Raw genomic sequence first — 16,164 nt, forward strand, 5'->3', positions numbered from 1 at the left:
AAGGATAAAGTGAAAAATGTTTTATGTCACTCTTATTCGGGAAATGTGCTTTAAAATTGGAAATGTTTGTATGTTATACATAGAGTAAACACTGAAGTGATTTTCAAATTTGTGATTAGAAAAAGAGGTATATTATCACAAAATGTATACATTATTTTGTTATAACTCTCATATCTTATGCCAATTTAGAATAGTTTAATAGATTGGTGTCTACATTTTGGGGGATTTTATTTCCCTTTTTATTTTATTTGTGAAATATTTGTGGAGAAGAAAAAAGCAGTTCCATTCACCTTCTCTTTTTTTCTTTTAAACAATAAAACATCTACTTATGTCAGATACTTGATGTGACCAGGCCCAGAGGTACACTGTGTAAAAATAGCCCCAACATACCTCGAGACACTCAGAACATACCATTTATAATGTTACTTTTTCGTAGAAATCATAACTTTTTCTTAGGTGACCCTAAAACAAACACGTAAAAAAATCCTGATCACTGTGTTTAGTTACAGAGAAAAATTAGTTCACATCTCCTTGTAGACATAATAAGCAGTCACACACACACAGGAAATCAATACTCGTCTACACACATTATTTAGTCCTTCGTACAATCAGCCTTGAAGTTTACATCTACTTGTCGTTAGGGGCAAAAGAAACTGTGAAATATCATCCACCACGTGTTAAAAGATACTATGTACCTTATTTGGGAAAAATTTAAAAGAATAACAATGCAGGACTAGTAAATGCATATATAACATTTTAATATTTGAAGTCATTGAAGGTCACCATGATTTAACTACTGTACAAAAGAACATGAAGACAAACATAAACCAACCATGACACATTTATGCTATAAGTCAGAATGCATAGAATGAAAAATATGTAACCGCAGACATCTGTAACACAAGCTATTATTACATTGTGAAGTTGAGAGCAAACATTTGGTCCAGGCGAGAAATGCTCACTTCTCACACAAATGACTCTTCGTTTGCATTACACCCACTGCCTCAAAACGCCCAACAATAAGAGAGAACTTCAAACACCTAGTAAGCCCAGTAGAAAAGAAGCCTTACATCGAACCTTTTAAGTGACGATATCAATTTGAAAACAGTTTCTTGATCCCTCTAACATCTTGTTTCTGACAAGTGGCTAGTTTCACATCAATTTCAATCATACAGGGTTTAACTTTTCTTTTGCGGAAGAGTGTGGGAGTTTACAGACTGTAAACATCTCCTCGACAGTTGATAAACCCATTAAATCCCAATGACAAACACAATAACTGTCATACATATAGATGTTAGGGATCCATTTTTACTGGGCTGGCATTGAATGCATTAATCATAGAGAGTTTTGGATTACGTTAAATGAATTAGTAAAAAACTGCAAGCAATATATGCATCCAAGCCAGCATAACTGTTGTAAGGCAAATGTTTAGTTACGCAAAGACGAACCCTCCGACCCCATTTCCTCCCACTCGTTTAAACCCCATCAGAATCGTGTGGCGCCAAGGCTGCGGGCAGAGTTGCTCCGCACGGACCATAGAAGTGGTACCTGGGACAAATAATAAAAAAAGATATAATACGAGGAAAACAATTATAAAGGAGACGCTGCCATGACAACATCAAATGTGTTCATTGGCTTTGTTCTTTGGTTTGATGGGTACTTTTTGGGACTTACGTGAAATATTCTGACTTTGGTGTTGCTTGTAGGTTGAATTCCGCCACTGGGACGCCCCGGGATGCCACCTGAGGACCAAACATGGCTGCCGGGTATACAATTGATGAAGTACCCACCTAGAGAAGAGACAACAGTCAATAGTATAACCGCTGAAGTCTACAAAACAACACTTTTTTATATTTTTCGCAATAGTCTTTTTCACATGTCTTTAAGCAGACTACTTGGTGGTAGAGAGAAAAAAATTTGCTTATTTATTATGAACCAGAAATATTAAATCAGCACTATCGAACATTTTTTTTTTACTTCAACTTTCTGGATAGTACATGTTTTGTGGTGATTACTCTATGCAGGGTTCATAGACCTTTTTAATGGCCAAAATTTTAGCACTTTTTGGCCCATATTAAATATCTAAAATTAATACATAATCCTGGCACTTATACACATTTTAACATTTCATAGTGATGAGAGAATCCAACATGGCGGCGCATGGATACATGCTTGCGGCTCGTCCAGCTAATCTTCTATTTATTGCCGTTCTCTTGTCTTTTTTGCTTTCACTTTTGGACACATGTGTGGCCAAAAACACTTACAGTAGGGACGAACTTATTCGGTTGGGTGGGCGTCTAAATTTCGACTTTTCGGGCACTTTTTATAACGCCTATGATATACCGAGCGAACTTCAAAGAGACCCGGCATCCTTGTGGACAGCTATTCCTCTTAATAAACGACGGCGGCGGCCCCGTAAAGAAAGAAAACAGAAACGTGGTTGCCGTGCAGGTAGATGTGTGAAGCGTGTGAAGTCCAAGCAGCAAGATGGACGCGAGGATGGACGCGAGGATGTAACTAATTCCACCATTCATTCCTCGCCGGACAACCGACGCTTTAAACTCAGCGCTCACGAACGGCCACAACGCCGGGAGCTTTTGAAGATCTCGACAAAGACTACAAAGAGTTCAGCTAAGTCAAATGATTCAGCAAAACTGAAATTTGGTCTGTTAAATATTAGATCGCTTGCTCCAAAAGCTTTACTTGTTGATAACATTATTCGTGATTATAAACTTAACTGTATGGGTCTTTGTGAAACGTGGTTACGCCCGGATGAGCACTTAGCGCTAAATTATGCCTCTCCCCCAGACTACGAGAGTAGTCATATAGCACGCACGCTGAAAAGAGGTGGTGGTGTTGCGCTAATCTCTGAAAAATCGCTCAAATTTAATACACGTACCTCTAATAATTACAAAACGTTTGAGGCTCTTGTGATGCGGTCCCCTCAATTGTCAATTGATGTAATAACTATCTATCGTGCACCTGGGCCATACACAACTTTCTTAGACGAATTTGCTGAACTTTTGTCTGAACTAGTAACCTATGCAGACAAAATTATAATTATGGGAGACTTTAACATTCATATGAACTCCCCACACAGTTCACTTACTATTGCGTTTAGTTCTCTAATTGATGCATTTGGTTTTACTCAACTGGTTGACTTGCCAACCCATAAAAATGGGAACACGCTAGACTTGATTCTGACTCGAGGAGTTTTAACCTCAAACATTATGGTGCTACCGTGTACTACTGTTATCTCTGATCATTATTTAGTGACATTTGAGGTGCTAACTAAATGTAGAGTTAATAAAGATGAGGGATTTAGCGGACGCAATATAAGCACTGGCACAGTTTCTGAGCTCTTTGAACTCCTTCCTGGAGCAGTTGCGTCCTTTCCTAAATACAATGGCTCGATTGACTCACTCATGAATGAGTTCAATACCACCCTGACTAGTGTGCTGGATTCAATAGCGCCCATAAAACTAAAATCACGTCCTAAAAGACGCACACCTTGGTTTACTGATGAAACTAGAACCCTTAAAAAAGAATGCAGGAAATGGGAGAGAAAATGGCGCGCTACCAAGCTTGAGGTTTTCCATCAAACCTGGTGTGACAGCTTGTTAAAGTATAAAGCGGCCCTTGCCTCTGCAAAATCGGCCTACCTTTCGAAGGTGATTGCGTCTCAAAAGAACAACCCCAAAGCCCTTTTTGACACTGTAGCATCGCTTACAAGGCAACAGCCTATCGCAGACAGTTCGACACACTCTGCTCAGGAGTTAATGGTCTTCTTCACTAAGAAGATTCAATGCATACAGGAAGAAATTGCAAAAGATATTGTTAGTACCACACGTATTAAAGGACTGAAATTTACAGATGCACGACAGGGTGGCTGCCCTGGGAAAATGGCCGGTTTTAGTGAACTGTCACTTGATGATCTCAAACAAGTGGTGAATGCGGCCAAACCGACAACTTGCCAGTTCGACCCGCTCCCAGGTTCACTTATTAAAAGTCTTTTTAGCGTCCTTGGGCCTTCAGTTCTAAATATTATAAATACATCACTCTCCTCAGGTGTAGTTCCAGCAGCTTTTAAGTCCGCCGTTATTAAACCCACACTGAAACGACCCAACCTTGATCCAGAAATATTAAGTAATTACAGACCTGTGTCAAACCTACCTTTCCTCTCTAAAGTACTCGAAAGAGTAGTGGCACAGCAGCTGAATGCTTTCATATCCGAGAATAACCTTTTTGAATCCATGCAATCAGGATTCAGGGCTAACCAATCTACTGAGACAGCTCTGATCAAGGTAACAAATGATCTCCTAATGTCAATGGATTCTGGCGCTTCATCACTTTTGCTGCTGCTGGATCTTAGTGCTGCTTTTGACACAGTGCGCCACAATATCCTACTAGAACGGTTGGAAAAATGGATTGGTCTCTCAGGAGCTGTCCTCTCGTGGTTCAAATCCTACCTCTCAGATAGGACGCACTGTGTTAAATATGGTGAAACGACATCTGAGCCCTTTAATGTTACCTGCGGTGTTCCGCAGGGTTCAGTGCTCGGCCCCCTACTTTTCAACATTTACATGCTTCCATTAGGTGATATTATTCGCAAGTACAATATCAGCTTCCATTGCTATGCAGACGACACTCAACTATATCTTCCGTTGGAGGAATCTTCCACACTAAACTGTGGAAATTTGGAGGCCTGTCTCACTGAGATAAAAGAGTGGATGTCACTCAATTTCTTGCGTCTTAACTCTGAAAAGACTGAAATGTTAGTCATTGGTCCTTCTAAATGCCGGGACTTATTCTCAAAAACTGCTGTGAACATTGACAAATGTCACATCACACAGAGTGACTCAGTTAAAAATTTAGGTGTCATATTTGACCCTGATCTATCCTTTGAGATGCATGTAAAGCAAATTACTAGAACTGCCTTCTTCCATCTTCGCAACATTGCTAAAATCCGTTCAATACTGTCTCAGTCTGATGCGGAAACAATAATTCATGCATTTGTTACCTCCCGTCTCGATTACTGCAATGCACTACTCTCCGGTCTCCCGAAGTCCAGAATCAAGTCTCTTCAGCTAGTACAAAATTCCGCAGCGAGGCTCTTAACCAGGACAAAAAAGTACGATCACATAACACCGATTTTGGCTAACCTGCATTGGCTCCCAGTTAGCCAAAGATGTGACTTCAAAGTTCTCTTAGTATTGTACAAAATCATACATGGACTTGCTCCCTCTTATCTTTCAGATCTGATCTGCCACTATGTCCCGGTCCGAAGCCTACGATCTGAGAGTGCTGGTCTTCTGATGATCCCGAGAGCAAAAAAGTCTTCTGCTGGTTCGAGAGCGTTCTCCATCCGGGCACCGGTGCTGTGGAATGCTCTTCCCCCTGAGATTCGATCTGCAACCTCAGTGGAAATGTTTAAATCTAAACTTAAAACTCACTTCTACTCCATTGCATATGAATAACCTACTCCTCTTGTCGGTTGAAAATAGTTTGTGTAATATAGTGTAACAATCTGTGAAGCCCTTTGAGACTCTTCGTGATACAGGGCTATACAAATAAAAATGACTTGACTTGACTTGACTTGGTTAGGTGAAGCATGTAGCAAAGAGTTTGCAGAAAATGGCCTAGTTAACCAGGTAATTTCCCTGAATTATCTTTTATATGACTGGAATAGTGGCTCAGATGACCAGTTCACATTGAAATAAGTAAACTTTAGAAGAATTGTACTTTCCTGATGTTGCGCTCAATGATATGGAAAATTCTTACCATCAATCCCTTTTTTTATTTTCTTTGTTTTTGTGTATGTGTTGCTGTCGGTCCCCCCTCTCGAGGCATATGACCATGGAAGATAGATGGATAGTTAGATGACTGGAGAGAGCTGACGCTCCCATTGTGAAGTGTTGGATCTCTTTTTTGCATACTTTCCAGCAGGCTGAGCTGGGATTTGGACCATGTTATAGCCAAAGTTTGCATTTCCTGTTTTCTAGCCATCGTTCATGAAAACAAACGCCTCCCAACATCTTGGTCTGATGCACCAGTCCTCTTGGGCGCGACACGTAGAGGGCGATGACGCTTCACGTGACAAGGCAGTACAAACAAACAACAGCTGCCGCCAATCTCAAGGAAATAAGAAATGCAATGTCAAAGCGAAGCCACCAGAAGAGGTGTATCAGCATCATAATTGAGCAAACTTGTTTTTTTTTTTTTTTTCATTTACTGTGTGGTCTGAGTCAGACTGCCAGGAAACATGGCAACAATTTGAAGCATTTGCAAGCACTCGACCCAAAATGTAAGCACTTTTCAAACTAAAAAAAAAAAAAACACATTAAGATTCAAGCATTTCCAAAGAATATAAAGCACCCAAACCAACCCTGTCTGTGTGTCGGAACGTTTGGAACACGCTTTGGCAAGAAAAGAGACATAAACATGCAAAGTACATAAAACTGTTACACGAAAGACACAAGTTTCGGATTCTAGAAATAAGCATTATAGAAGACAACATGTATGCCACTTACCACCAGACAAAGATCGCAGATTTCCAGCTCTTTTTCCACCTTAGTCAGGAGGTGAGAGTCCAGTGTCTCCCCAAAAAACACAACGTTCGGTCTCAGCAAACCCTTGCAATCGCTTTCAGAACACCTTATTAAGAGCAAAGTATTGTTTGTGGTCATTTAAGTATCTTAGGTAAAATATGCCGTATGAGCAAAAACTGCAAGGAATCAATAACCTGCACACCGTCCTGTTTTTGTGGTACATAGATGCTTTTCAAGAAACTCTTAATGGTTTAGTTGTTATTAATTTGATCAGTAATGATTCACTTGCCTTAAAAGGTTTATCACAGCTGTAAGGCTTTTCAGAGAATACACACCTTTTTCAGATATGTCTGAATATGTTTTTCTATCCAGTTTGATCAAGGCCTGTATGTACAATTAGTTTGTTTTGGTTTTTCCAAGAATGTTAAACCGTATTTAGAAGTCATAGCCCCATTGCCATTTTAGAATTTTCTTAAAATATTTAATGTAACATTTGTCATATTGGGTTACTTATATGGTAAATGGTCTGCATTTATATAGCGTTTTTCAAGTTACTGAAGACCTCCCAAAGTGCTATACAATGTGCTTCAAGTCATGTTTTGTTAGCATAGCCCTTACCCATCCACACACAGTACCTATATGACCTTCGTGGGTTTTTATTTTTCTAAAGATTTATTTGTCCACATGTGTAATGGGTTACTTGAAATATCAAAAGTGTACAGCAAAAATAAATAAACAAAAATCCACTTTCAATCGATTTGGACTTGCGGTGTAACTTACGCCCTGGAGCACAACTGCCCTCTAGTGCTCAATTTGGTACATTTAGTCAACATTTACATCATGTGTTGACTGATGAGGTGAGGAATATTAAAAATATTCTGGTTGCGGTTGTCTGTGGTGTTTATCTTTACCTTTTATGAGCGCACTCAAATATATGCTAAATGGATAAAACATTTATATAGCATACATTTGTAATCCTAATGTACAGTAATCACCCATAATTACATGGTGTCACAGCTTTACCGATTTTCATCTTGAAATGAAATGATCTGCATTTATATAGCGCTTTTCAAGTCAATGACTTCCCAAAGCGCTTTATAATGTGCTCCACATTTCCCAATAGCGACCTTGCAGCCATGTAAGGCGCTAACCTGCTTATTGGGGGTATTAGGGGTTCAGTGTCTTACCCAAGGACACTTCGACATGTAACACGGACGAGTCGGGATTCAAACTGGGATCCCTTGATCCCAAGACGAGCGCTCTACCTCCCGAGCTACTGCCGCCCATCTTGCATTATGTTTTGCATTCTGATTGGCTAAACCGTTCTACTTTCTTGGTAAAGAAAATAAATGTACAGTATAAAGTATTGTACTTTTGTTTCCGAAGAGCCAGGTCCGTTGTGTGGTTTCAATGTATGACATCGTATTTAATTAAATATTAACTGTTGATTTTTTATTTTTCTTACACATTTCGCCCATTATGGGTTATGGGTTCCATTTAGAATGTAACCCCTGCTGTATACAAGCACAAGCAGTATAAACACAGAATGGGCACAATTTTTACCTTGGCAGTTTATCCACTGGAATATTAGCATCAGCCACATTAGGATCCGGGGAACTATACGGGGAAAAGAAGGCTAAATCAAAACATATTTGCATTTGGTTAAAATGTTTTTGAACAAACGGTTTTGTACCCCTTGTTCTTGAGGGATGCACAAATAGGGCTATGCCTGTTGACCTCCACATCGCCACAACTGAGACAACGTGTCTGCGTCAGGCTGCCTGCAGCAGGACACAGCAGAGTAATGAATTGGAAGACGTGTTCAACTTTTGATTGTTCAACTGATTTGCTTTCCTGAGAATACGGATAACTCGTTCAAGGATCCTGCTCGTAGCACGAATTGCTCATGTAACGAGCAAATACTTTAATATAGAGCCTAAACTGGACGAGCTGCTGCTGGCGGTGGGCAGCCAAAAGAGGTGAGCATCCTCGAGCGGTCTCTGGTGTTAGCCTCGAGGACTGCTCATGAACTTGATTTTCCTTTGTATAGCGAGCAAGATTTTTGTTCCAAAAAAAAAAAAACAAAACTGTACAGACGCTGCCCTACTTACAAAACGATCGTTCGTAAATTGAATTTGTTTGTAAGTTGCTATATTTTGTGTTTGTATAAGGATGTTTAAGGCTTGTATAAGTAACCTGTATTGTTTTGTAATAAAAACAAACATTTCACAAAACAATATGCTTTATAAAGATAAACCAAGATAAGATTAACTTACTTTTGGACGATGGGCTTAAATAGTTAGGCAACTTCTTCCTCCGCGGTAAAAAGTGGACAAAAATGCGATCCAACCATTTTCTCAACAGCATCAAGCTTCCATATTCCACTTTCATTTATGAAACGGCTCGCCTCTTCTTTACACAACCATATTGAATGGATGCACGAGATATTAAACAATAAAAATGTCAAAGTCCTTAGCGCACTGGAGGTACAGGAAGAAGAAGCGGGGTTTTTTTTTTCTTCTAGGTGGATCCTGTGTGACCTCTCACAGCGCCGCCACACGCTGGCAGAGGCGGACAGAAGCACTAAGGTAATGTCCTGTACTCGGAAAAAGGTGCGAATAATACAAAATCTAACTTACAGCAATTTCCGGATATCTTTGATATCCCCCAAAAAATGTTCATATCTCCAGTTTTCCGTAAGTCGGATGGTCGTAAGTATGAGACGAAATTTTCGTATAAAGATGTACACACACACACACACACACATTATTATATATGTATATATATTTATATATATATATATACTGGCAACCAGTTCAGCGTGTCCTCTGCCCGAAGATGTCTAGGATAGCCTCCAGCACCCCCGCGACCCTACTGAGGATAAGCGGTGCAAATAATGGATGGATATATTATATATGTATATATATATATACAGCGCATCCGGAAAGTATTCACAGCGCTTCACTTTTTCCACATTTTGTTGTTACAGCCTCATTCCAAATTGTATTAATTTAATATCTTATCTCAAAATTCTACACAAAATACTCCATTATGACAATGTGAAAAAGTTTTTTTTTTAACTTTTTTTGAATTCAATAAAAATAGTAAACTAAGAAATCACATTTACATAAGTATTCACAGCCTTTGCCATGAAGCTCAAAATTGTGCTCAGGTGCATCTTTTTTCCACTGATCATCCTTGAGATTTCACTTGATTGGACATGATTTGGAAAGGCACACACCTGTCTATATAAGGTCCCACAGTTGAGTGTGCATGTCAGAGCACAAACACCAAGCATGAAGTCAAAAGAACTGTCTGTAGATCTGCGAGACAGGATTGTCTTGAGGCGCAAATCTGGGGAAGGATACAGAAAAATTTCTGCTGCTTTGAAGGTCCCAATGAGCACAGTGGCCTCCATTATTCGTAAATGGAAGACATTTGGAACCACCAGGACTCTTCCTAGAGCTGGCCGGCCTTATAAACTGAGCGATCGGGGAAGAAGGGCCTTAGTCAGGGAGGTGACCAAGAACCCGATGGTCACTCTGTCAGAGCTCCAGCGTTCCTCTGTGGAGAGAGGAGAGCCTTCCAGAAGGACAACCATCTCTGCAGCAATCCACCAATCAGGCCTGTATGGTAGAGTGGCCAGACGAAAGCCACTCCTTAGTAAAAGGAATATGGAAGCCCGTCTGGAATTTGCCAAAAAGCACCTGAATGACTCTCTGACCATGAGAAACAAACTTCTCTGGTCTGATGAGACAAAGATTGAACTCTTTGGTGTGAATGCCAGGCGCCATGTTTGGAGGAAACCAGGCACCGCTCATCACCAGGCCAATACCATCCCTACAGTGAAGCATGGTGGTGGCAGCATCATGCTGTGGGGATGTTTTTCAGCAGCAGGAACTGGCAGACTAGTCAGGATAGAAGGAAAAATGAATGCAGCAATATATAGAGATATCCTGGATGAAAACCTGCTCCAGAGCGCTCTTGACCTCAGGCTGGAGCGAAGGTTCATTTTTCAGCAGGACAACCACCCAAATAACACAGCCAAGATCTCAAAAGATTGGCTTCAGAACCACTCCGTGAATGTCCTGGAGTGGCCCAGCCAGAGTCCAGACTTGAATCCGATCGAACATATCTGGAGACATCTGAAAATGGCTGTGCACAAACGACTCCCATCCAACCTGATTGAGCTTGAGACTTATTGCAAAGAAGAATGGGCAAAACTGCCTAAAGATAGGTGTGCTAAACTTGTGGGATCATATTCAAAAAGACTTGAGGCTGTATTTTCTGCCAAAGGTGGATCAACAAAGTATTAAGCAAAGGCTGTGAATACTTATGTAAATGTGATTTCTTAGTTTTCTATTTTTAATAGATTTTAAAAAAGTAAAAAAAAAAAAAAAAAAATTCACATTGTCATAATGGAGTATTTTGTGTAGAATTTTGAGATAAGAGATTAAATTAATACAATTTGGAATGAGGCTGTAACTAAACGAAATGTGGAAAAAGTAAAGCGCTGTATATATATATATATATACATACATACACACACACACCCCCGCGACCCTACTGAGGATAAACGGTGCAGCTGATGAGATGAGAGATACATACATACATTATATATATATATATATATATATATATATATATATATATATATAATATATTATATATACATACATACATATATACATTACATATACACCAAGGATATGTGAATCTTTTTGCTTCCGTTTTTGACCCACCGTGAATCTTGAGCACGTGTTTGGAGCCGGCCTTCTCGTGCAGGTCATCGATACATTGGGTGATAACCACCACTTCTCGACCTTGCATTTTCAGCCGAGCCTCGCACTCCGCGATGGCCAAATGCGCAGCATTGGGCTTCTTGTTCAATACAACCTCTCTCCTGTAATGGTAGAACTCCCAGACACGCGAAGGGTAGCGGGAGAAGGCCTCGGGTGAAGCTAGGTCCTGTCAAATCCAAGTGATGATAAACTTGAATAAATGTGAATAACGTGGAAACGAGAAATAAATCATTCTACATATAAAAAGAATAAACTGAAAATACTGGCTCTTCCTCTCAAAACACATGTATACACAATAAGGCACATACTTGAGACGGCCATTTCCTCCATTTCTCATGTTCACCACGGAATGTTGGGACGCCGCTCTCAGCGCTCACACCAGCCCCGGTGATGATTGCTATGTGCTTGGCATTGGAGAGGACCTTTCGAAATTCGGACATTTCTAAAACACAGGAGGGTTATTTTGAAATGTAATATTGAATGGGATATTTCATAAAATACAACAGAATGACTATAAAACAAGACTAATTCTCTAATGATATACTACAAATATCAAAGGATAAGTTACCATTACAAATAATTACAGCACAGGGATAAAAGTTCGTTAATTGAACAAAAATAACAGTTTTTTTTTATATACAGTAACACATAAACAGCTGTGTATATGTTGTCAACATTTTTTTTTGTATTTTCTAGTAAACTGAAAGAATTTCATGTATCTTTTCCCCAACAAGCCTTTTGCTAACATCCATGTGTTTGTTTATTTACACTGGATTAAGTACACAGTTAACCAAAAATTATGGAGTACAAACAAATTGTGAACAAGTCATCTTCGGAAAACTGACAATTTGGTAAATGTGACAAATTGATATCAGGGATGTTGGGTAAGGTTGCGATCAAAGAATATTCAGCAGAAGTTAAAATTCAAGCTCAGAATGAAAGACCTCCTTGCAATGTATGACACACTGATCCACACTCTTTTTACAAGATAAAATGGCAAAACGGTATTGAAAATTGAAACAGGGTTTTGTACATTTTTGTGAACTTGTAACTGCCAAAAAAAAGAGTTAATCCCATTGAATATATACATTGATTCCTATCTATTCTACCTGGGCTGGAGGTTGCCTTGTCCACCAAAGTTTGACTGCTTGCATGGCTGGAAAATAAACGGAGCCCAAGTGAAACAAGGGCTCGACGATTGAGCAGCATTGTTGCCTAAAGAAAAAGAAAATACAGTAGGAAAGAATGATGAACAATGTGTGGAATAACTTTGAAGGATGAATTGAAATGTGGTGGGATTTAATGAGAAGAGTGGATTTATTAAGGTATTAGGACTTGTGATTTATTAGTTGCCTTCTAGTGGCCACTTAACAGTCAGGAACCTGATATGAAAGGAATAGTAACTTGCCATTACACACTGTAAATGCATATAAGGGAAATTATTTTTAATGCTTTATTTAAATAAAATTACATTAAATGTTCAGGCAGCACGTTGGCGCAGTGGTTAGCACTTGTGCGGCACAGTTCTGAGGTCATGAGATCGGACCTTCCTGTGTGGAGATTGCATGTGCTCCCCGTGCTAGCGTGAGTTTCCTCCGGTTTCCTCCCACATTCCAAAAACATGCGTTTCAGGTTAATTGGTCGGTCCAAATTATCCCTAGGTGTGAATGAGCGAGCGAGTTGTCCGTCTCGGTGTGCCCTGCGACTGGCTGACACCCGGTTCAGGGTTTCCTCTGTCCACTGCCCGAAGAAAGCTGGGATGGGCTCCAGCACCCCCGCGACCCTACTGAGGAGAAGCGGTGCAGATAATGAATGAATGAATTAAATGTTCCTGTCTCGCAACATACAAGTTGCAAGAGAAGGATGGACGTAACTAGCACTTGCATGAGTCTGATCTTTGACTTGACTGATATTTTCTTGTCTCTACGTCTAGCAGGTGCTGCTGACGTTTGAGCTATCCTCGCCATCATTTCCGAGTGCTTTCAAAGATTGACAGGGTTGGGTAGGGTTACTTTAACTTGATTACTTTAAATTACTTTTGGATTACTCCAATACCAAATATGCTAATAAAAGACAAAAGAAACTAAATATGAATAAAATTATGACTCACAACACTTGGTAAGCTTTCCTTTCCTGGCTTTGATCTCCGGCAAAACTAACATAAAATGCGACAGAAACAAAATGAAAACAAAATCCAAACAGCTTGCCAACATCATTTTTGCCGTTCCATGTATTCCGTTACTCCCCAAGCCTGCACAAAATTTAGTAATTGTAATCATATTTAGTTTCTTTTGTCTTTTATTAGCATATTTGGTATTGGAGTAATCCAAAAGTAATTGAAAGTAATCGAGTTAAAGTAACCCTACCCAACCCTGAAGATTGAATATGTTGGATGGGAGTTGCTGTAATACGATGCAGCGGGATTAATCAAAAGAAGAATATATTTGATTCGTGGAGTTTTCACGTAAGGCGAACTTGCAACCCCCAGAAATGTGGGCAAACAGGTTGAACGGGGTTAAGCGCTAAGGTTGGTTACCGCAAGTCCCGACTCAGAAAGTTGGAAATGTTCATAAACGCAAAACACACCTGTCTGTTATTACCTATGTGAATGCTGGTCTTAGATCAACAGCTAAAGAGGAAAAACTATTGTTGCAAGTGGTGGGCTGAAGATTGTCAAGTGAGGACATTTTGCAAAAACATTCCTTGACAACATTAGAGCAAAAGCAATTTCAGCTAATTGAATTTCGACGAACTTTTGAATGCTGGTTGCTAAAAAGATTGTTTTTGGCTGCGATATACACGAACACGTAACTTCCAATGCTAATATGTTGACATTGAATCTAGTCGCCTGCGATTTATTATTTCCTAAACATTGAAACATCGCGAGATGTTAATATTACAGTCTGACGTTTCCGTGTCAATAGTAATCTCTTGTTTGACCAGTACGTGTTCGCAAAAACAGTCACGAATTACTACTACGTTCACGAGTAACTTACTTCAATTTCGCTGCTCTTATTTTTCTTCAAACTTGCACAGCGAAGGAAAGGGATCCGGTTTTGTTTACTTTTCTAGTCCAACCTAAAAGCCGTAAATCCTTTCTTGGTGTCGTAAAGTGCGCTTGAGAAATTCGTCGTCGATACTGAAAGGCTTTTTATGCTCATGTGTTCAAGATGCAGTCATATATATTCTTATATCTAATGGGCACCCGCCTTGGTTGCAATACTGATTGGTCTCAATTTAATTGGTTGGACACAATCTACGTCGTAAATTCTACACAAGTGTCGTGCTAATTGAAAAGTTTTAGGGGGCGAGTGACCTCTGCTGGATGAAAAAAGCCCCAAACTGTTAATACATTTTGGGTATAAAAAATATTAATGATTAATTGACATCTTCTTTATACATATAAAAGGTTACTATGACATTAAAAAACATACTTTAAAAGATAACAAAAAACAGAAAACAAATTCTGTCTTTTATAATTATTTTAAAAGAAACACTACAACCATGATATTCAGCCTGTGATTTACAAATAATATAAAAACCAAGCAAGGAAATAAAACCTTTACATTTCATTTTATGTTTTTCCATGCCTTCAGGCATCGGGGGGTTATGACATCAGAATTGGTATCTTTCTGACAAGATGTGGTTCTTTTTCATAGTATTATATTTTGTTTGAATAAAAGTCGGCAACCAATGCGTCCATTTGTTCGTTTGTTTGTGGCTTTTAATTCAGGCACGACACAAAAAACACCAACTACTAATAAGAAAATACATAGAATTGCACCCAAAGGGTGGAAAATAAAACACTATAATACTTAAACATGTGCTCAACGTGACTCGGCTGAAGCTGAAGGTTGTAAGTGCCTATTCCTATTACATTTTACAATCAAAACAAGAAAACAGAACATCTCCCTACAAAATGGAAATTAAAAAACAAATAAATTACATTTCAAGCTGGCAATAGTATCGATGGTGACTCCCATATCATGTTATACCGAAAGATACCCCATTTGCTGCAATGAAAAACTAGTAGGTGGTTGTATTTATTCAGCGCTAAAGTTCACTCTCATTTGACTTCACAAGTTTTTCAAAATTGCAGAATTTTCACATCATATGAATATTACTAGTACAATGAGTATGTAACATATTACTGTCCCGACCATCTGCAGATAGTAAGACCAAACATTTGGAATTGGCACACACCTTAGCACCAAACAATAGAATTAATGAGAGTGAGAGAGAGAGAGATTGAGAGAGAGCTGGAGAAATAAAGACCCCGAGAAGCAGAGAAAGGGGGAAGGGGAAGGAGAGAGAGACGGAGGGAAGGAGGGAAAGAAATAGAGAAAAAGAGAGGGAGAGTGTGGAAATAGTGAGAAGAGAGAGCTGACACAAAGTCAAGCCATCCAGTATTTTCTTTCTTGGTTTATTGACTTGTTTTTCATAAGGAGGATTACCATCTATTGGTGTGTTTATTGAAAAAAAGTACAATGTATTACTAACTATTACTGTGCTTGGCGTCTAGAGATGCTGCGTGAGACACGCCATTCCTTTGCCGTCATAGCAGAAGGTGATAGTGAGACTAAGGATTACGATTTGGCACACACCTCAGCCCCAAACAGTATAATCAGAGATAGCATTAGCAAGCAAACAACATGTCAAGCCATTCTGTAATTGTTGCTAGTAGCATGGACTTTTTTGACAATGGAGGATAATCTAGCTATCGTTGCCTTTATTCAAAAGGTGCAGCGCATAGACCAGTTTGTACATTGCTCTGCCAATCAAATGACAAATAAGATGTACGGTAGTTTTAATCA

At 39.3% G+C, this 16,164-nt stretch overlaps 1 protein-coding gene across 3 annotated transcripts; it reads right to left on the reverse strand.

Moving 5' to 3' along the window:
* Positions 1-741: 741 nt before the first annotated feature.
* LOC148374605 (NAD-dependent protein deacylase sirtuin-5, mitochondrial-like) lies at positions 742-14,571 on the reverse strand. Of its 3 annotated transcripts, none has more exons than XM_088338630.1 (9): positions 14,347-14,571; positions 12,460-12,565; positions 11,659-11,792; positions 11,291-11,516; positions 8,242-8,329; positions 8,112-8,165; positions 6,531-6,654; positions 1,675-1,790; positions 742-1,548 (listed from the first exon to the last, which is right to left on the reverse strand). In XM_088338630.1, exons 2-9 carry the CDS (start codon positions 12,557-12,559, stop codon positions 1,476-1,478), a joined length of 915 nt encoding a protein of 304 aa, XP_088194756.1. In that variant the 5' UTR covers positions 12,560-12,565; positions 14,347-14,571; the 3' UTR covers positions 742-1,475. The 3 variants fall into 3 exon arrangements, with proteins under 3 accessions (XP_088194756.1, XP_088194767.1, XP_088194776.1); XM_088338641.1 differs by lacking the exon at positions 14,347-14,571 and adding an exon at positions 13,951-14,189; XM_088338650.1 differs by lacking the exon at positions 14,347-14,571 and adding an exon at positions 12,822-13,015.
* Positions 14,572-16,164: the final 1,593 nt, after the last annotated feature.

The sequence above is a fragment of the Urocampus carinirostris genome, chromosome 1 (assembly GCF_059441175.1).
Source record: "Urocampus carinirostris isolate Australia breed hairy pipefish chromosome 1, RoL_Ucar_1.0, whole genome shotgun sequence".
Lineage (NCBI taxonomy): Eukaryota > Metazoa > Chordata > Actinopteri > Syngnathiformes > Syngnathidae > Urocampus > Urocampus carinirostris.